The 22,703-nt window shown below is 48.9% G+C and overlaps 1 protein-coding gene across 3 annotated transcripts in view; it reads right to left on the reverse strand.

The window, feature by feature from the left end:
- The window catches only part of EML1 (EMAP like 1), a 156,718-nt gene that overhangs the window by 91,695 nt on the left and 42,320 nt on the right, over positions 1–22,703 (reverse strand). Inside the window, exon 1 of one of the 3 annotated variants that reach the window (XM_036317285.1) lies at positions 21,240–21,453. The exons of 1 other annotated variant lie outside the window; for it this stretch is intronic. In XM_036317285.1, the coding sequence (XP_036173178.1) occupies positions 21,240–21,306 (67 nt within the window). In that variant the 5' untranslated portion in view covers positions 21,307–21,453. Of the gene's footprint in view, positions 1–21,239; positions 21,454–22,703 lie in introns of those variants that run through there. One more of the 3 variants, XM_036317303.1, reaches the window with a different exon arrangement.

The following is a 22,703-nucleotide window of genomic DNA, read 5'->3' on the forward strand; positions in this document are numbered from 1 at the left end:
CCCCACCCACCTTTCGGGCCACCTGAGGCTCCTTCACTGGCAGCCAGCCTTGGCCTACATTGCAGTCTTCCTTAAAAACACTCTTGAGGAGTTCCAGTCAAGATTAGGGGGCGCCAGAGACATACAGGGAGTATCTGATCTGTGCGGTTTCAGTGTGAGGGCTGGAGAGACAGCCACCATCGTCTCCATGTTGAGCCCTCCGCCCACACAGCCAAATCTGATGCTCTCTGGGACCCCTCACCCCATGGACCAAGGTCCACAGGCCCCAGGCGGTGGCGGCTGGCCACAGTGTACCCTGAGACTTTTGCTGAGTGGCCTCAGGCTCAGCACTGGAGCCAAATCTGAATCTGCATGAACCTGGCGAACACCATGTGCCCACCCTGGCTGCTCCCTGAGACCCTGCCTCACCCACCTGCATACCACCTGAGGCTCTGTCAGCAGCAGGGCAGGCCGTGACAGGGCTCAGTGCCAGTGCCTTCTGCTGGCCTGCCCCAGGCCAGGTACTGGTAGAGCCGGTCTCAGTTCACAGGGTGGCCTCTCCCACGCACATCCAGGTCCAGCAGGCAGCTATCAACTGCAGATCACTTTGTAGTTCCTAACAGGTGGCCCCAGACTGTCACAGACAGTGACTGACATTGGCCTCTACTAGAGACCCTCCCAAGAGGCCCCAGAATCAACACGCCCAGTGGCTAGCTTCAGACCACGGTAGAGCACCACCTGATTAGTTCCTCAAGCAGCCACCCAAAGGGTGGTCTCAGCCAGCACTGGTTCCCCCTGGTGGGATCCCCACTCTGTGGTCAGCTCCTGCACAGGAGCTCATATGCTGTGGCTGTGGCCAATTCTCACAGCCAGTCAGCCTGTGGGTCAGTCCCACCCACTGACATGCCAACAGCAATTAAGACTCAACTACAACAAGAGAGCACACAAGGGACACTCCTGGTGCACCTGGCTCAGGTGATCAGGGAGGTTGTGCCCCTGGGCCCCTCAGGACACCTACTACTTAAGGCTACCCTGTCAAGACTAGAAGCTGCAGCAGATCTACCTAATATACAGAAACAAATACAGAGAGGCAGCCAAAATGGGGAGACAAAGAAACATGTCCCAAATGAAAGAATAGGAAAAACCTCTAGAAAAAGAACTAACTGAAACAGAGGCAAGACATATACCAGATAAGAGTTCACAACACTGGTTAGAAGACTGTACAAGGGTCCCGGGCCAGGTAGCTCAGTTGGTTAGAGAATCGTCACAATACGTCAAGGTCATGGCTTTGATCAAGGCACATACACGAAGCAACCAATGAGTGCATAAGTAAGTGGAACAACAACCTGATGTTTGTCTCCCTTCCTCTCTCTTAAATCAATACATTAAAAAAAGGTATGCTCAAGGAACTGAGAACTTCAACAGAGAGACAGTGAGCATAAAAGGGACATAGAGCCCAGCTGGCATGGCTCAGTGGTTGAGCGTCAACCTATGAATTAGGAGGTTGTGGTTCGATTCCCGGTAAGGGCATATGTCCGGGTTGTGGGCTCAATCAATCCCCAGTGTGGGGCATACAGGAGGCCACCAATCAATGATTCTTTCTCATCATGGATGTTTCTATCTCTCCTTCTCCCTTCCTCTCTTAAATCAATAAAAATATATCTTTTTAAAATGCCATAGAAACCATAAAAAGGAACCAGTCAGAAATGACAAATACACTAGAAGGAATCAACAGCAGATTAGATGAAGCAGAGGATCCAATCACAAATTCGGATAACAAGACAACTGAAAACACCCAATTGGAAAAGCAAAAAGAAAAAAAAAAATGATGACATGCCGGGAGCCGGTCCATGCTTGCTGTTTCAAGGGACCTGGCACATATGGCATACTGTTCTTAATATGTTTGCTCACCTTCTTGGCACTATGTGTTTTAACCAAGGTCTCCTCTCTGAGAAAGGTTGTTTCCCCAGGTAGGGATTTTCCCCTGAAGTTAAGGTGGGAATAAAACCTCTTAACTAGTGCCAGGTGGGTAATTAATCACTTTAACTAGGAACAATCATGCTTAAGCTACATAATCTTTACTCCCTGGAATGAAGATAAGAAACGCCCTAACCTTTGTAATAGAGATTGATAGGATTGAATCAACTGGTATAAATACAGATGCAATAAGAGCAAGAGACAGAACTAGAGACAGAAGAACTTCGCTGGAGAGAACATGGCAAAAGATCCTGGACTGAACCTGACTACAGAAATGGGCAAGAGAACCTGACTAGAACCTGGTGACTGAACCTGGCTGGAGAACCTGGACTGAACCTGGCTGGAGAACCTAGCAAGAGAACATGGACACAGAACCTGGCTGGAGATCTGAAGCAGAACCTCTCTGGAGATCCAGACCAGAACTTGGCTGGAGATCCTGGCTGGAGATCCTGGCTAGGCTGCTGATCAACTGAACGCTGCCTCCATGTCATTCCTTCTTTGCCGACTCCGTCCACACCTTTGGGGACCCCTGGACCCGCTGGGGTTGGACCCCGGCATCTGGCGCCCGAACAGGGACGGCGTGCAGAGGAACCATGAGATGGCCTTCCAAGGTATGCTCCGCAAGCTGGACATCAAGAGCGAGGACGACGTCAAGTCTTTGTCTCGCATGATGGCTCACGTGTTTAGTGACGGAGTAACAAACTGGGGCAGGACCCCGGCATCTGGCGCCCGAACAGGTACCCCTAGGTAAGCCCCACTCTCAGGATGGATAGGACTCCACCGTAGGAAGAGGGTGGATAGTCTTCGCCGACTCCGTCCACACCTTTGGGAACCCGTGGAACAGGATTCCCCTAGGTAAGCCCCCCCCCCATTGAGAACCCCCACATTCGGGACGGATAGGACTCCACCAGGGTACTTCAGACCCCCCTATAGAGGATAAGTAGGGTAAGAAGGTGGATAGTACAGAACTTAGATTGAGAAGATGTGCCATACTGAGTCCAAAGAAAGAAGACTCTGTATTGATTCTTAGATTGAGAAGATGTGCCATACTGAGTCCAAAGAAAGAAGACTCTGTATTGATCTTTAGATTAAGAGGATGTGCCATACTGAGTCTAAAGAAATGACTCTGTATTGATCTTTTAACACATATGCTTGCTAGCAGAGGAATTAAGGTTACTCCCAGTCAGACAGAACGTTTTATACAAGAAATATGTCCATGCTTTTCTGAGGAAGGAAAGGTAAATGTAATGGCATGGGAGAAGGTAGGCCCAAGGAGCCTTATCCTTAACCCCACTGCAGCCTTTCCACGCGGTAAAGTGCAGGATTGGCAAGCTCTCCCTGGGGTGATAGATCAGGACTCAGGTAATAGCGGAAAGCGCCAATCCTACTCTTAAAATGGATACAAGAGAGCATTTGGGGTTTTTCTTTTTAATGCCTGCTTTTAAAAAATAAAAAAGGGGGAATTTGCCGGGAGCCGGTCCATGCTTGCTGTTTCAAGGGACCTGGCACATATGGCATACTGTTCTTAATATGTTTGCTCACCTTCTTGGCACTATGTGTTTTAACCAAGGTCTCCTCTCTGAGAAAGGTTGTTTCCCCAGGTAGGGATTTTCCCCTGAAGTTAAGGTGGGAATAAAACCTCTTAACTAGTGCCAGGTGGGTAATTAATCACTTTAACTAGGAACAATCATGCTTAAGCTACATAATCTTTACTCCCTGGAATGAAGATAAGAAACGCCCTAACCTTTGTAATAGAGATTGATAGGATTGAATCAACTGGTATAAATACAGATGCAATAAGAGCAAGAGACAGAACTAGAGACAGAAGAACTTCGCTGGAGAGAACATGGCAAAAGATCCTGGACTGAACCTGACTACAGAAATGGGCAAGAGAACCTGACTAGAACCTGGTGACTGAACCTGGCTGGAGAACCTGGACTGAACCTGGCTGGAGAACCTAGCAAGAGAACATGGACACAGAACCTGGCTGGAGATCTGAAGCAGAACCTCTCTGGAGATCCAGACCAGAACTTGGCTGGAGATCCTGGCTGGAGATCCTGGCTAGGCTGCTGATCAACTGAACGCTGCCTCCATGTCATTCCTTCTTTGCCGACTCCGTCCACACCTTTGGGGACCCCTGGACCCGCTGGGGTTGGACCCCGGCAATGACAGTTTAAGGGACCTCTGCAAAATCACCAAGTGTAACTTTAGAATGGGTTAGCCATGAGATCAAGGAAGAAGTCAAAAGACACCTAGAGACAAATAAAGATAAAAACACAAAATCCCAAAATTGTTCTAAGTCCCCAAATCTATAGGACACAGTGAAAGTGGTCCTTAAAGGAAAATTTATAGCAATGCAGGCCTACCTAAAGAAACAAAACAATCTCAAGTAAACAATCTAACGTTACACCTAAACAAACTAGGAAAAGAACAACAAAGCCCAAAGTGAGACGAAAGAAGAAAATAATAAAGATCAGAGCAAAAATAAATGAAATAGAATCTAAAAAAACAATACAAAATATCAATGAAACCAAGAGCTGGTTCTTTGAAAAGATAAACAAAAATGATAAACCTGAAAGTACCCAAGAAAATCAGAAATGAAAGAGAAGTGACAACTGACACCACAGAAGTACAAGGAATTATAAGAAAATATGATGAACAATTATATGCCAATAAAATGAACAATCTGGAAGAAATGGACAAATGCCTAGAAACATACATTTTTACAAGACTGAATCAGTAAGAAATAAATAATCTAAGCAGACAGATTACTACGAGCGAAATTGAATCAGTAATCAAAAAAGTCCTGATAAACAAAAGTCCTGGACTGGATGGCTTCACAGGTGAATTTTACCAAACATTCAAAGAAGAATTAACAACTGTCCTTCTCAAACTATTCCAAAAAGTTCCAGAGGAGGGAAGGCTTCCAAGCTCATTTTATGAGGCCACCATAATCTGATTCCAAAACCAGATAAAGACACTAAAAGAAATAAAATTATAGGCCAATATCCCTGATGAACATAGATGCAAAAATCCTCAACAAGATACTAACAAACTGAATTCAGCGATGCATTAACGAAGATCCTAAAAACAAACAGAACAGAAACAGACTCATAGATACAGAGAACAAACTGATGGCTGCCAGGCGGGAGGGCGTTTTGGGGGGTCTGGGGAAAAAGGTGAAGGAATTAAAAAGTACATGTTGCCAGTTACAAAACAGTCACAGGGCTCTAAAGCACAGCACAGGAAATATGGTCGATAATATTGTAGTAACTATGGTGTCAGGTGGGAACTGGAAATATCAGGGAAACACTTTGTAAAGTATATGATTGTCTAATCCAGTGGTTCTCAACCTTGGCTGCACATTAGAATCACCTGGGAATCTTTTTAAACTCCTGATTTCTGGGCCTCATCCTCTGGAAATTCTGTTTCTTTGTTACTAATGTGGCCTCACCCCATAACAAAGAAACAAAATTTCCAGGGGATGAGGCCCAGAAATCAGGATTTTAAAGATTCCCAGGTGATTCTAATGTGCAGCCAAGGTTGAGAACCAGTGGTCTAACCACTATGCTATACACCTGAAACTAATGCAAAATAATATTGAATTCATTGTTGTTTTAAAAAAACAACCTATAATAGCAAAAAAAAAAAAAAAAAAAAAAAAAATTACCCCTGAAAAAGTCCTTGGTCCCCGTGGACAGCATGCATGTCTTGAGTAACTAGCATCTCTCAGTAAGTCCCTCCAGTGTTGGAAGAGATTACAGTGGCTGGCCTATGTGTGGAGGCCCCGTCAACCAAAGAAATATGTAAATAAAAAAACAAACTGGTATAAAAAATACATTGCTTTTCACCACACGTATGCATGCAAATATGTGCACTCCATCCCACAGTCACAGAGGGCTTTGCTACGTACGACTGAGTGATTTCACTATGTAAACACGGAAACGTGTTCTGGGTAATCCCGAAGAGCCCCCAGCATCCGGAGGTCTTCCCCTGCCTTCCATGAGCGTTTGAAGTGAGCACGGCCCTTTGTGTGGTTTTAGTGTTTGACTTGTCATTCAACAAGCATTTACCAGGCACATACTACATGTAAGGCGCCGTGCGGAGCAATGGAAGGGAGCAACACATAAAGACAACACAGGGCTCCTACCCTTAGGAACTTACTAGCTGGCAGTGCAGGCAAAGGTTGCACAGCTAACCACAAGGGACATAAAGCAGGTGTGTGTGCCCTGCTGTGGAAAGGCAGAGGAAACCCCAGGGACCTGGTAGATTGGGAAGGTGTCTGCAGGCTGGGCCCCAGGGTGAAACAGGAGGGGGAAGGATCCATGGGGCATGGCCGCAGAGCCATGGGCATTCCCGGCTTCCTGGAGGGACAATGTGCTCAGCAGGCAGAGGGAGGGAACGTTCATGGGGTCCCTACTTGGCCACGGAACTGGGATAGAGCAATGTGGTTGCACCCATGAAAAGGTGAAGGCAACATGTATTACTAAGTAGGAACGTCTGCATTGTAGACCACACTGTCGGCCTCTCGAGTTAGCTCTCCAGACCTCTCTCCCCTCCTCTGCCGCGTCCCCCATGCTGCGGGGCCACCCAGCACCACCGCGTGGGGCTGCCACATGCTCGCTTGCTCTCAGCTTTCCTCTGGGTGTGCCCAACAGGGCACAGAGCTGGAAGAGAGCGGTGCCGGGGCATTTATTCCCCCAGCTTCTCTGTGACTCGCAAAATCAAAATTCAAACCCAGACCTGTCACCAAAGCCCCCGCTTTGAACATCGGGAGAGAGTGCGTTGGTGAAAGATTCCAGCGGGTCTTGAAAGACAAGTGTGCGATTTTTTCTGCTGATTTTCGGGAGCTGCTTCCTTTGGGACACGTGTAGCCTGTGCCTGCTTGTCTTTTTAAACAAAAAGTCCCGCAAAGGCGAGGTTCCAGCCAGACATTCCTGGGAGGGGACGGTGCCCATGTGCAAGAGCAATCTTCAAAAACAAAACCAAAACAGAAAGTCAGAGACATTCCAAGCCTCCGGCCCACATCTCGCCTACGTCACGGGCCCCACATCTGCTGTTGCCTTTCTTAGCGTCTCAGCGAGGGCGCGCTGTTGGTGATCGGAGGGCACATGCCATGGAATTTCTTCAGCAAACACGGGCACCCCCTCGTCATTTTCCCAAACTGCTTTGCATGTTTCCCACCTCCCCCGTTCCTAAGACGGCCCGGACGCTTGTCCCCATTCTCCGCGTGTCAGAGGAGCCCTTTGTGGCTGTTCGTTGGGCGTAAAGGGCATCGCGGGGTCTGAGCCCCGCTCCGGGACTGGCCTCGTGCTGACGCTCAGCGGTGGTGGGGGGAGGGGTGTGGGGGGAAGAACATGCTTTGTATTACAAGGATTCCAGAGATAAGATGCTTAGACTTTACAGGGCGGAGCAGAGCGCCAGCAGGACATGTGGGTGTGACCTGGGGATGCCCCGGCAGGGCCCTGGTGGCCTCGAACGTTAAGGTGATTACCCACTCTGCGCCTGGCCTGAACCCTTACTTAGACACTGTTCACTCTGGATTCTGGAACGTCACGAAACTATAGTCTGAAAAGGGGGTTTCTGCAAGGGACATAAACCAGGCACAGAGGGACAAAACCCCTCTGATTCCACTCTCACGAGGGGCTGGGAGAGATTCATAGGGACCGACACAGAGTGGGGGTTGCCAGGCTGCGGGAGGAGTTAGTGTTTCATGGGAAGAGCTTCAGTTTTGCAAGATGAAGCTCTAGAGATGGATGGTGGTGATGGTTGCACAACATGAATGTATGTCTGCCACTGAGCTGTAGGCTTAAAAATGGTGAAGATGGTCCCTGGCTGGTGAGCTCAATGGTTAGAGCGTCAACCCGCTCACAGGAGGGCCACCGGTATAATTCCCTGTCAAGGGCATGTATCTGGGTTGCAGGTTCAATCCCTAGCCTGGGTCACGCATGTGGGAGGCAAGCAATTGATGTGTCTCTCTCACATTGATGTTCCTCTCTCTCTCTCTCTCTCTTCCCCCACCCTTCCTCTCTCTCTAAAAATCAATGGGAAAAACATCCTCAGGTGAGGATTAAAAAAGAAAAGAAGTGGTGAAGATGGTAAATTTTATGTAGGTATGTTTTGTAAGAATTAAAAATAAAAGTGTTCTGGGAAAGGAGGAGACCAATTACTAGAATAAGGCCGCTGGAGAAAAACCAGGAGAACCAGAACTGCTAACAGAGAGAAGGAGTTTCATTAAAGCTCAGCTACTGCAGTGGCCGGGCTGCCCACAGAGGATGCGAACACCTGCCTCAGGGGCCATTTCCAGACCAAAGTGACCACTTAGCGTTTCCACTCGGAACCGGCTCAGCTCTGGTTCGGCACACAGGCACCGAGGCCCACGGCAGGTCCTCTGGGCGCTGCTGGTCCAGAGGGAAACCGAGGTCTGCAGGGCAGTGAGAGGCATGGTCTGGGGCATGGGCACCCTGTGCACCCACAGCGTGCACCCACGGCACCCAAATGAAATCCCAGCCAGGGAGACATGCAGGAGGCAGCCTATTGATACGTCTCTCTCATTGATGTTTCTCTCTCTCTAACCTTCTCCCTTCCTCGCTCTCTAAAAATCAGTAAAAGCCTATTTTAAAAAAAATTATAGCAACTTGATAAAATTTTGAAGGAAGGCAAAGAAATGATGCACCGGGCCAGATTTCGGTCTGTGAGGGCAGTGGAGCGCGGGCAACGCAGGTCATGGCTGTGTAAAGGCCCAGTTCGGCGAGGCCTTGCTAACAGGTCATTATCTCCATTATAGGGCCCACAGGGTACCAGGGAGCGGTTTCCACGGTTCACCCCGGGAGGTAGCATCACAGATAATAGAGGGAGAAGCCCACTCGGCCTGTTCCTGTCTATGGCACTGTAATGGGGCGGCATGGCTAATGCTGGGGAGCAGGCAACTCCTGGCCCTCCCCCCCTCCCCCCCCCCCTGCCAAGGGCTCTCCGCTGGAGCACAGTTTCCTAAGAATGGTTACATCCCTGTTACACAAAATGACCTCTGGGGCTGATTTCACAGTCAGACCATTTTCAGTGCTAAACCTGTCAGTTTTGCCAACAACTACTTTATTGTGTTAACTACTTTGCTGAGAGTAATTGTTTTGGGCTTAAATCACCCAAGGCTTTCTGCAAATGTTTCCACTTCTTGATTCAAGCGACCCCGTGTCGGGCTGGGGGCGCCCTATCACTTGTGTGCGGGTGAGTTCTGACTCCATCAGGCCGGCTCCTCCTTGTCCCTGTGCATACATTCCTGAGTTTCACCCGCCGTGTTCCTCACCTAGAGTGCCTTCCCTTCTCGGTGCCCACGTCTACTAGTTCTCTGATGAGCACATCCCATATAATATGTGTGTATGTGGACACACACATGTGACATGTGTACACGCATGTGTACATGTGCAGGCATGCGCGTGTGATACTTAGCATGTGACTATATACACATTGTTTCCAGCACACGGAAAGTGGCGGGAGTGTGTCCTTTCTTTAAGCAGTTAGTGCACACCTGTTACTGGCGCATTCTGCCTGCTGTGTGTGTGTGAGGAGCCGCCATAAGGAAAACATTGTCCCTGATTTCATTCCTCCGACATCCATGGGAGCCCATCACGGTCAGGTACTGCCCAGGCCCCAGCAGGAAGGCGTCCTGCCGGGAAGGCGCTGAGTCTTACGGGAGGCCTGTAAATAAGCCACATGACGGCCTCTGGGGCAATCATGACGACAGAGGTTACACTAAATAACCCGCGGACACCGAGGAAGCACAGCTCGCTGCCCCAGGGAGTGGGGACGGTGGCAGGACATGGAGCCGGGACGTGCTGAGACGGGCAGCCGCCCGCTGAAGGGCCCGCGTGCCAACGTGGGAGGAAGGGACGCCGGAGACTTTCACGGAGGCTGCCAGGCTCGGGTCTGTCTCCAGGAGGAGCATGCCAAGTGCGCAGCTTGCCTGAGTGGGCTCACGCGGGCCCGGGCCAGTCACCATCTACCTACCAACGGCACTCGCACTTCATCTCCAGTCCAGACGTCGCCCGGGCTCCAGGCCCTGCCTCCCACAGCCTCTGGGCCCGCAGCTCAATGTCCCACAGGCCCCCGATGCCCCATCCATCCTTCCAGCTCCCTCTGTCTGGGCACACAGCGCCCGCTCAGGAGAATGAGCCAGACGCCTGGCTGGACAGATCCTCCCTGTCCCAGCTCCTAATGGCACAGTCCAGGCGAGGGGAGCCCTAGCATCCCCGGCAGTGGAAATGCTTTGGCCTCTCCCCTGCGCTCACGCAACAGACGCCCGCCTCCACCCTCCCCTGATCTCCCAGCCCAGCCTCCTTAGAAAATCCCTGGAAATCTGACCACGCCACTCCCTGGCCTCAAAATTCTCCACCACATTCTCTCTGCTCCTCGGAATAAGACCAACGTCCTTAACATGACCGAGGAGCCCCAGGGGCCCCACCCCACCCTACCCCACCCCAGCCGCGTTTCAGGCCACTCTGCTCCTTTTTGCTTTAGGAGACGTTTCAGTTTCCAAAAGGTCTTTTCTCCCTCGGGGCCTCCGATACACTCCCCTTGGGAACTGCAATGGTCTCCCGCCCTCTCCCAGCCCCTTTCTGCTCAGCCCAGAAGGAGGAGCTCCCATGGGCCTTCCTTCGGAAGCACCAGCACCCAGCCCGGCCCAACGCTGGGCAGCACCACCACTGCTCCACACGCTTCCTCTAGGACCACCCAGCACTGGGGTCTTTAATACCCAACGGCGAGCAAAGGGTGAAGGTCTAGGTCCCAACAGCAATGCGGGCCTCCCGTGCGCTGCTGGAACCGCAGGTCGCTGTCTATGAGCACAGCGGGCTCTCACAGCTGGGCTCATAAAAGGGAGAGGCCTGAGGGGCCGAGGCTGGAGGCAGAAAGTCTAGTTTGGGGCTGCGGTTTTTATTTTTATTTATTTAGTTAGTTATTTAATCCTCACTTGAGGATATTTCTCCATTGATTTTTAGGGAAAGTGAAAGAGAGGGAGAGACAGAGGAAAACATCAATGTGAGAGAAACACATCGATTGGTTGCCTCCTGCACAACCTGGACTAGGGCCACGGCCGGGGAAGAGCCTGCAACCGAGGTACGTGCCCCTGACTGGAATCGAACCCGGGACCCCTTGGTCTGGAGGCCGACGCTCTATCTACTCAGCCAAACCAGCTAAGGCAGGGGCTGCTGTTTTTAAAAACAAACAAAATCCCAGTTGAGAGCTGACGAGGGTCCGAGCTAAAGCAGGAGCAATGGAGAGAGCCCAGACATAAGTCCACGCCTAGATGGTCAGTTAATATTTGACAAAGGAGGCAAGAACCTGCAATGGGGTAACGACAGTATAGTCAGTGAATGGTGTTGGAAAAATTGCACAGATACATGCAAAAGAATGAAACTAAACCACCTTCCTACACCACATATAAGAAAGAACTCTTTTCATTAAAGACTTGAAACCATAAAACTCTTAGAAGAGAACATAGGCAGTAAGGTCTCTGATATTTCTGTTAGAAATATTTTTTCTGACATACCCCCTCAGGCAAAGGAAACAAAAGAAAAAATAAACAAATGGGACTACATCAAACTAAAACGTGTTTGCACAGCAAAGGAAACCATCAACAAAACTAAAAGACAGCCTACTAAATGGAAGAAGATATTTGCCAATGACACATCCAATAAGGGGTTAATATCCAAAGTTTATAAAGAACGCAGACAACTCAATACCAACAAATAAAAAATAAATTACAAAATGGATAGAGGACCTGAATAGACGCTTCTCCAAAGAGGACACACAGATGGCCAGTAGACATATGAAAAGATGTTCAACATCACTAATCATCCGAGAGATGCAAATTAAAGTCACAATGAGATGCCACCTCACACCTGTCAGAATGGCTATCATCAATAAATCCACAAACAAGTGCTGGCGAGGATGTGGAGAAAAGGGAGCCCTCGTGCACTGCTGGTGGGAAGGCAGAGTGGTGCAGCCACTGTGGGGAATGATGTGAAGGTTCCTCAAAACATTTAAAATGGTCCTGGCCAGTTGTGCAGTTGGTTGGAATGTTGTCCTGTGCACCAGAAGGTTTCAGGTTTGATTCCTGATCAGGGTACATACCTAGGTTATGGTTCAATCCCTGTCCAGAAGTAACCGATATCTCTCTCTCTCTCTCTCTCTCTCTCTCTCTCTCTTTCCCTCCCTCCCTCCCTCTCTCCCTCCCTCAGCCTCCCTTCCTCTCTTTAAACATATCCTTGGGTGAGGATTACAAAAAAAATTAACAATGGAACTGTGCTATGGCGCAGAGATTACACTTCTGGGTATATAACAGAGGAAAGCCTAAACCCTAATTCAAAAGAATATATGCCACCCCATGTTCATTTTAGTGTTATTTATCATAGCCAAGATATGGAAGCACCCAAGTGGCTAACAACAGACAAGTGGATACAGACGATGTGGTACACATACACAACGAAATATTACTCAGCCATAAAAAAAGAATGAAATCTTACCATTTGCATCAGACCTAGAGGGTATTGTGCTAAGTGAAACAAGCCAGTCGGAAAAAGACAAATACCATATGATTTCACTTATATGTGGGATCTAAAGAACAAAATAAGTGAACAAACAAAATTGAAAATACTCATAGATGCAGATAACAGACTGAGGGCTGCCGGAGGGGAGGGGTGTTGGGGGCTGGTGAAGGAGGTGAAGGGATTATAAAGTACAAACTGGCAGTTACAGAACAGTCCAGGGGAGTACAGCATGGGGAGTACAGTCAGTGGTACTGTAATACCTACGAACGGTGCCAGGTGGGTGGTAGAAACGTCAGAGGAAACACTTGGTGAAGTACACATTGTCTAACTACTGTGCTGTATGCCTGAAACTAATACAAACTAATATTGAAAGTAAATATCCTATCTAATAAAGGGGGATATGCTAATTGATGACGGCACCCACAGCCAATAAGGAGTGATATCCTAATTGATTGCCCCACCCTCAAAGATGGTGGTGCCCACAGCCAATAAGGAGAGAATATGCTAATTGACTGCCATGCCTTTAAAGATGGCAGTGCCCATAGCCACAAGATGGCCGGCAGGGAGGGCAATTGTGGGCAATCAGGCCAGCAGGGGAGGGCAGTTAGGGGCGACTGGGCTGAGAGGGGAGGGCAGTTGGGGGCAACCAGGCCGGCAGGGGAGGGCAGTTGGGGGTGACCGGGCCGGCAGGGGAGGGCAGTTGGGGTGACCGGGCCAGCAGGGGAGCAGTTAGGGGGTGATCAGGCTGGTGGGCAGAAGTGGTTAGGGGCAATCAGGCAGGCAGGCAGGCAGGCAGGTGAGTGGTTGGGAGCGAGCAGTCTCAGATTGTGAGAAAGATGTCTCAGATTGGAGAGGGTGCAGGCTGGGCTGAGGGACACCCCCCCCCCCCCAGCCCCAGTGCATGAATTTCATGCACCGGGCCTCTAATATATATATATGTTTATATATATATGTGTTTATATGTTTATATTTATAATAAACTTACAAGTCAGCAAATAAAACATTAAGCCTCTCTACTGGAATGGTCAAAGGACATGAGTGAATAATTCAGGAAAGAGGGAGTAGAGATGGCTGAGAAACATAAAATGTTCAAATTCTCAAGTAATGAAGAAATACACATTAAAACAACAATAACGTACATGTAAGACACCTCAAGGCTACCCACTTGATTATAAATATTTAAAATAGACATAACATTCAACGTGTGCAGAGGGAGAGTATGACAGGCAGCTCGAATGCAGTATAGCTATGCACCTGTGATCTTTGACTCAATGACCCCGCTGCTAGGAGTCTAAGCTAATAAAATTACTAGAAATATAGCGAAATACAGATGTACAAATTAGTGGCTCAGGAAATGTTTTACGTTAAAATTAAGTAAATAAATAAAGCAGGAGCAGTGGCTGTCAGAGGTTTGGGAGCAGAATCTACCCAGACGACTGAGATGGGCCGTGTGTGAGGAAGCAGAGTCTGGGATGATTACTGGGAAGCCCATGTTTTGAACATTTTTAAAAAATCCTCACCAAAGGATATGTTTTTATTGATTTTTATAGAGAGAGGAAGGGAGAGAGGGAGAGAAACATTGATGTGAAAGAGAAACATCAATCGGTTGCCCTCCCCAGTACACACCCCGACCAGGGATTGAACCCATAACCTGGGCATGTGCCCTGACCGGGAATCAAACCTCTGACCATTCGGTGTCTGGGATGACGCTCCAACCAGCTGAGCCGCACCGGCCAGGGCTGGACATTCTTAACTGCCCTACACTGCAGGGATTCACTGGAAATGGGTTCCATCTGCCAACCGGGCTTAAAGGCCTTAAAACTGACCTGCCCGTTTCTATCCTCATCCCCTTAACTGTGAGCGGGCCCCTGTCCTTGCAAGGTGGTGTGTGGGGACCCTCTGCAGGCCAGGACGGTGATGCACAGGACGAGGGTGCCCAGAACGGAGGACAAACCCAGTCCTGGACCACATCGCAGTCAGTGCGCAACCTGGCCGCCATCCGCCCCTCAGAGGCCAGCATGGCCGGCTCTCCCTCCTCCTGCAGGTGCCCGTGCCTCCCGTCAGACTCCCCTCTGGCCCGGCTCTGGGCTCAGAGTGCTCGCCCTCCGGCAGCATCCAAGCCTCTGAGTCAGATCTGTGCCTACACGGTGCGGGTAGTTTATAAAAGACAGAGTTTACAGCTTTTCCAGAAAGCTGGCCAAATAGCCATGCTACTGCTTTTTTTTTTTTTTTTTTTTTTTTTTTTTTTTTTTAGGACACAACTAAGTACTCTGCAGAAATGTGGTTTTCCAAACCCACACTATTTTCCAGTGAAGATACAGCTGACGAGGAAACAGAGTGCGAAGGATGTCCACCTAACTCTTAGTTACAAAGTAAGTACTTGGAGGAAAGATAAACTCCTCTAAAGAACTCTTCCTTTAAAACCACCCACAGAGGGTGTGCCTGGCCCCTCCCGGCACCTCGGACGCCCAGTGCTGCCCCACCCAGTGCTGCCCCGCCGCACAGCAGATGTGCTGTTTCAGCATCATCCTGAATCCACGTCAGAATCCAGTGAGAAAAACATGAAGCTCTGGGAGGATTTTATTGATAATAAAATTACAGCATTTAGAATTTACAGCATACTTCTTTTTATTATCAATGTTGCTGACGTCATTTAAAACATCTTGCTAATACTAGACAGCCTCTCTCTATTAATGAGCGAGGATTTTAAAGCGGAATAATAATATTTCTCCTGAAAAAGATTTTTAAAAAATATATTTTATTGATTTTTTACAGAGAGGAAGGGAGAGGGATAGAGAGTTAGAAACATGGATGAGAGAGAAACATCGATCAGCTGCCTCCTGCACGCACCCTACTGGGGATGTGCCCGCAGCCAAGGTACATGCCCTTGACCGGAATCGAACCCGGGACCCTTCAGTCTGCAGGCCGATGCTCTACGCACTGAGCCAAACCAGTGAGGGCTGAAAAAGATTTTTACACGTAGTACAAAATACCCCTGGTTTTAAGTGCTTGGAGAAAGAAACTTCTTACTGGTAAAAGTAATACTTTAATGTATACTTTTCAACGCTTTCCATGGGTAAGGTTTTCATGCTACCAGGTTTATAGCACAGACTGTAACAGTAGAAACATAGAGGTTATTTCTCTTTTCTGATCCACCCTCCACTTCACTAAAACGTTTATTTTGTTAAGTGACTATAGGGAAAGGCTTACATTATCTCAGATATTAACATTAACCAACGAATGTTTACTTTTTAAACACAGTTTCTTCAATTTTCCACCAAAATGCTTGGGTTTGTTTATAATGTCATAAATTCTTGTGGTTTGGCTATAAAATAAATTCCTTGCGGGTAGAGCACCAGGTGCACCAGTTAGAAGCTGCCGCCCAGCAGGGTACGGGTCCTGAACTTTCGCAGGAGAGCCTGGCCTGAGTTTGCCCCCTTGCGCAGCCCAGGGGGCCTCCGTCAGCACAGGTGGCTGCAGGAGGGGTGTGGAGACACTCCATGGTGCTGAGTTCAGAGGACTTCCTTCCACGCGTCCCTGGACCCTGATTTAAACCCAACTGTCCGCCAACCTGAAAAGCCTGTCACCGAGTTAAGAGGAAGTCATCTGTATGACAGATGCCAAACACTGTTTAAGATTTTAAATCAATCATTCCTAATTCCCCAAACAGAAATGCTTGGAAATGAACACTATTTTCCATTTCAAAACTAGGAAATAAGTCAATGGCCAATAGCGCAAAAGATGATGAAAGTGATTTCAAAATGTGTCTGAGAGCAGCGGGAAGCGGGCCTTGACCTGCCGTGGCTTTTAGGGTAGCACCTGCAGGAGAAGCCCCGTGTCAGGGAGCTTGTAGATGCGCGATGGACAGGCGTTGGAAGGAGCATAATAAAGTCCCTCATGACCCCTTCCAAGGCAAAAGGAAAAAGAGGTGACTCGTCAGATTCATACCCTTTAAGGCAATGACCAACTTCCAAGTTACTGTAATGCTGAAATGTGCTCCAGGAGGGCTGGAGTGATTTACAGCATTACAATACAGATTGCAGTTGTGTTATTTATAACCTGATGGGGTTCTGTTAAAAAGAAAAGTAAGGAAAGAAAGGGTTTAGCCATGGTACGTGTAAACAAACAAGAATTTTAGATGAAAATCAGTAAGAGGTTAACAATGTGAGGTGATCGACAAAAGAGCACATGTGATCTTGGGCTGCATTATTAGAAATATAAACTACAGAATAAGGGAGGTGAAGTATCCTGTCCCCTGCTCTGTTTCAAAATCCTACCTGGGATACCACATTCGGTTGTGTCCAGTTTTAAAAGGCATACAGACAGAAGAAAAGTATAGCTATGGCAAACCAGGGTGATTAAGGGTCTAAAACTGTGTCTTGTGGGGAATTTTTTTAAAATGTAATTTTATTGATTTCAGAGAGGAAGGGAGAGGGAGAGAGAGATAGAAACATCAATGATGAGAGAGAATCATTGATTGGCTGCCTCTTGCACGTTCCCCACTGGGGATCGAGCCCGCAACCCGGGCATGTGCCCTGATCAGGAATTAAACCGTGACATTCTGGTCCACAGGTAGACACTCAACCACTGACCCACAACGGCCAGGCAGTTTTTGGTTTTCTTAAGCATCCCAGAGATACAGGGCACGTGCAGGAGGCAACCTATCGATGTGTTTCTCTCTCATCGATGTTTCTCTCTATCTTTCCCTCTCTCTCTAAAATCAATGGAAAAATATCCTTGGGTGAGGATTTAAAAAAAGAAAAAGAAAAATGAAAATAAACCAGGAGATGAGGGGATCTCTTAGGTCCCTTCAACTGCTGAGAATCTTATAACCTATGGCAACTAGCCAGGGTGTGCTTTGACACTTTGGTGAGCTGTGCTGGGGCAAGCGGTGAAAGTGAAACAGAATGGTAACATTTTGTTCTTCCCACCTGCTCCTGTTCACCCAGGACCTTACTTCCCTATTCTTTTTACTAGCAAGGTGTGAGACAAAGAGCTGATATTTAGATTTCACAAACTCCAGGCTGATTTCTCAAAAGTGTTAAACCCCGAGTTACAATATAACCCAGCAATTCCACTCCTAGGTATCAACCCCAAAGAAATGAAAATATCCATCCACACAAAAACTTGTACACGAACGGTCTTAGCAGAATCATTCATGATAGTCAGGAAGTGAAAACACCCCACATGTCCATTGGCTGGCAAAGGATGAACAAAATGTGGCCGACCCATCCAATGGGATGTTATTTGGCCCTAAGAAGGAATGAAGTACTCGCTTCAAGAGGCTACAGCTTGGATGAACCTAAAAACAAAATGCTCTGTCAAAGAAGCCAGACACAAAAGGCTGATGATTGCAAGGCTCCATTTTTATTAAACACCCAGGATCTAAATTAGAGACAGAAAGTAGATTTGTGGTCATCAGAGTCTAAGGTGATGGGGGAATGGGAGTAACTGCTCCTAGGTACTGAGGTTTCTATCCAGAGTGATAAAAAATGTTCTAGAATTAGAAATGTTGATGCTTGCACGATGCTGTGAATATACCAACAGCCACTTCATTGTATACTTTAAAGGGGTGAAATTTTATGGTATGTGAATATCTCAACAACTAGAGGCCCGGTGCACGAAATTTGTGCATGGGTAGGGTCCCTAGGCCTGGCCGGTGATCAGGGCCAATTGGGGTCTGCCAGCTGCCGGCCGGCCGGGGATTTCCTTCATCCCGCGCCGCCCCCTGGTGGTCAGCACTTGTCATAGCGAGCAATCGAGCTCCAGGTCTCCCAGTTGAACTCCTGAGGGGACACTATGCACATTAGCCTTTTATATAGAGAGATGCTGTTATCAAAACAAACAAAGTCACACTGGTATCCAAGCCTTAGCAGTTGTGTGGCCTTATAAACTTACCAACCTCCCTTAGCCTCAGTTTCCTCATATGTAAAAAAGGATGGTGAGACTCCCTCCCTCAAAGGGAGGCCTTGAAGAAAATGTGGAGGAAAGGATGGTATTTCCCAAGTCGTAAATTGGCTGACAAATGATAGCTTTTCCCACTTTCCAACTGCTATTGGTTTTCTTAGAGCAATAAAGGAAGTTTGTGATTTCTAGCTGCTTTACAAAATTCTAAACACTGAAGAAAACACTGCACAGATTTCCTGCTTCTGTGAGAAAGCTGGTATCTAAACGCTGAGAATGGCTAGTCTTTCAGGAGACTAGAAACTGCCAGACTTTATGTGTAGCATCAATTACAAAGGAAGTAGGAGAAATAGCAAGAAAAAGAGCACAAGGTGAAGATAGAAATGTCATTCATTAGAACAAAATCTCCTCCCGCCCCGTCTCATTGAGATATGATCTTCTCTCTTGAGTATGCGCAGTGTGACCGTCGTCCAAGTGGTAAGTATGGGTTGTATTGTCTGAAGCTAATAACTAACTATGACTTTTTAGTTCCTGTCACTATCAAACGCATGGAGCTGTACTCAACATATGAAAATTCATGAGTTCATACAGTATGCTGTGTAGTCTTGCCATTGTAATGTAAATCTCTAACTTAAAAAGAAAAAAAAATGTTTCAATGCAGCTAATAAAAAATCCAAATGTTTCCTTTAGTTCTTGGTAAAATGGTGTTTCTGTGATCCAATGTTTTAATTGAATCACCATAGTAATTAACTGAATTGTATTTATTTACATTTTCACTTAATGGGAGCCTCTTAAATTGAATAATCTCACATCAAAACATCTGTTGCTTAAGATATCATCAGTGAGCATTCATTTCTGCCCCACAGGCAACTCTTGCTTTAAGCTGTATTCAGCAGGTAACCCAAAAATAATAACAGAGCGAAGAACTTTTTGAGAAAAGTAATTCAACAGTCACAATTCACTCCATTGTGTTTTGAAGTGATCTTATTGTTTGCCTTGGGTTAAAGTGATTTTTCTTTAAACTGCTACACACAATAGGTAAGAGTTGGTTTTTACTTTCTTTTAGACAGCATTACCAGGAAAATATCTTGCCAATATCTCTAAACTAGCAAATAGCAAGAGAGGGCAGAAAATAAAAAAACTCATGAATATAAGTTCAGGTCAACCCCATGACTGAACTGCTAATTTAGGAACAATATGACCAGGCCTCCCTATCAGCTGCTCCAATAAAAACATTGAGGCTCATTCCATAACCTAAATCAAACTGTCAACATATATGACCACATAGTAATTCTATAAAAGCCTCCATCCCTGGACTGCCGAATCTCAGAGGGAAGGCGAGGGAGGGTGGGCCAGTTGGGAAATGATTTAAAAAAAAAACACACCAAAACCTCTATGCCTGGAAATCATTTAACATAATTTTTCAGCCACATGCCTTGCACAACTAACACAGAGGGAATTCTACCATAAATACGTAGGAGGGGTACTACCGTTTACATCAAAAATAGTAATTCAAATATGATTGATTTTAAGTCAATTAAGAAAAGTATTCAAAATTTATTGGAGAATAAAACCGTTCCCATGACTAAACTATGGGGGATTCCAGGGGCCAGCTGAGTAGCAAATACCCTCCCTCTGCCTTCCCACCTTCTGAGAACCGAAACACACAGGGGTTCTGAACGCTCTGGGAACCTGGTGTCCCATTGGAGGAGAGTCCACACGTCCATTCCACTGTGGAGGGGAGGGCAGCACTAAGTTAGGGAAGGCCCCAGGGGATTCATATGAAAATGATAAGCTGCCAAAACCTCTTCCATGAAAAGGCGGTAAGTTCCACCAAAGATGAAAATGCCATTATAGAGGATGAATCAGCACACTCACTAATATTTATTGCTACACTATTGCAAACAGGTGTTAAATGGCTAGAAAATTTCCCCTAAATCACAGTTGCAAAATAAATAGCTTGAGTTGTCAAAGCATCTAGAATTCCAAATGATTCCAACCGCATTCCAGACAAATTCTAAAAAAAAACCACCACATTTTTTAATTTCCTTTACAAACTTTTGGGGGCTCTGTGATAAAGCAATAAATCCAAGATATGTATTAAAAAATCATGTCGTTAACGTTTGTGCATGAACTACCACACACCGTGTTCTGATAAAACAGGTAGTGTGCTGTGGAGATCTTTCTGAACCCTGCTAGGGAGAGTAAAAATTTTAAAGATGCCATATTGGTCGCTATTAATGTTTACTTCCTGTTAAAAAAAAAAAGAATTAAAAATTTTTTTTAATCTATCACCGTGTGAGCAAAATAAGTGGAAATACTTTGAAGGCAGGTCCGCTTTGCCTCTCCATTTAGATGGCATTCAACTGGGATGACTGCATCAAAGTGGAACCGGATGGATTCTGAGGGTCCATCCCCAACAAATGCGCGTGCTTCCCCGCAGCAGGGTTTTGTGATTAAGTGATCTGTTTGCCGAGTTCTTCACCCAGACCTTTCCAACCCGATGTGAACGTGGAAGCAGAACGCAAGCGCCCCCGGAGCCCCCGGGCGGCCGGGCCTCCCCACGCGCTGCGGCGGGTGCGCTCGTGCGGGAGGCGCCCCGACCAGCCGGTCCCGCGCGCACTGGCCGGAGCCGGGCGGCGGGCAGGGGCGCGGGGGGCGCGGGGGGCGCGGGGAGCGCGGCCCGGGCCCGCGGCCCAGCACAATGCGCCCCGGCGGCGGGAACCGCGCGCCCCTCCGCCGCAACTTTGCGCGGCCTCCCCGGCCGCCCGGCCTCGCCCCTCGGCCCGGCCCCGCCGCGGCCCCCGCCCCGCCCCCGCCCCCGCCGCCGCTCACCGTTGCAGAACTGGAGCAGCGAGGACGTGTCGTACAGGCTGCTGTAGCTCGAGAAGCCGTCCTCCATGCTGAGGCCGCCGGGCAGCGCCCGCTCCCCCGGCCGCCGCCGCTCACCCCACACGGAGCCGCCCGAGCCGCGGCCAGCGCTGGCGCTGGGGCGGCCCTGCTGTGGCGGCCGCTGCCGGTTACCACGGCAACCCCGGGCCCGCCGCCGCCGCGCCAGCCAGCGCGGGTTCTGCCCGCCAGGGGGCGCCCGCGGCGGGGACGTGGCCGGGCGGGGCCGGGCGGGCGGGGCCGGGGGCGGGGCCGGGGTCGGGGTCGAGCCCGTCCAGTGCACACAGAGGAGGGAGGGCGCGGGCCCGGCGGGCGGGGATGCTGCGGGGGCTCCGCGGCCAGGCCCGCCTCCTCCGCGAGGCCGAAGCGTGGGGGACGCGGGGACAAAGGCGAGCGGGGAGGGCGGCGGCGGCGACGCGGGAGGGGCGGGGGACCCTCCCGCGGACCCCACACTCCCTTCGGGCCAGGGCAAGCCCCTCCTGCGGACGCCAAAGCCCGCGCTCCCCGGTGGCGCTGTCCTCTGGCCCGCGCAGCTGCAGGACCAAACATGGACAACTTGCGAGCCCCATTCAGCTGCCTTTCCACCCAGAGCAGCTCCGCTTTTGGCCGCGTCCTGCGAGGCGGGCCCCGCGGTCCCCACGGTCTTCCTTGCAGCAGGGCCCGCCTCCAGGGAGAATGAGCGCCTGGCTCCTGATCCGCTGGAACCCTCGCTCACCAGTGGCCAAAGATGCGGCTTCCCACTTAAAAAAGCAGAAAGGCTGGGCCTTGACAGGAGTTAAAACATCTGCTTTGTTCGCTCCCCCTCGACCAGCCCCCAGGGCGCGGACTTGCTACATTACACACTAGCTAACTTGTTACGGGACCAAGGAAATCAGGAGTTATTCTATCTCAGAAGGAGACTCCCCCCCCCCCCCCCCCGCGCGCACACACACACACACACACACACACACACACACACACACGGGTTTGTAACTTTTCCAGTCCACCCTTGCATAGGCGAGACAAACCATGTGAGTTTCACCACCATGGCCTGAAGTCAAGGCGCTGGCCACCAGGAATCCGAGAGTCCGCGGATTGGACCATCTTCTGGCTGCACAGCAAAATCGGAGTGGCTTTGAGTTGTAGGTTGAACACAGGTGAAATGAAGATGGAGCAAAAAGTTCCTCTTAGGCAAATCTGTGGCTCCTCCCTGTGGCTCCGAGATGGAGGGAGACCTGTGTTCCATAGCAGAAGGCAGGGTGAGGCCTGGGGCTCTGGGGCTGTGTGTGGCATATTGGGCTCCCGGTTGGCCACGCCTGGCATTGGATGCCAAAGGCAGAGGGAATGGTGTGAGTCCTGGCTCCTGTCCTTGTCAGAGAGACCAAGCCCAGAAGGCAAGAGGGATAGAGGGATTGTGAAGGAGAAAGGTAC

The sequence above is a fragment of the Myotis myotis genome, unplaced genomic scaffold (assembly GCF_014108235.1).
Source record: "Myotis myotis isolate mMyoMyo1 unplaced genomic scaffold, mMyoMyo1.p scaffold_m19_p_1, whole genome shotgun sequence".
Lineage (NCBI taxonomy): Eukaryota > Metazoa > Chordata > Mammalia > Chiroptera > Vespertilionidae > Myotis > Myotis myotis.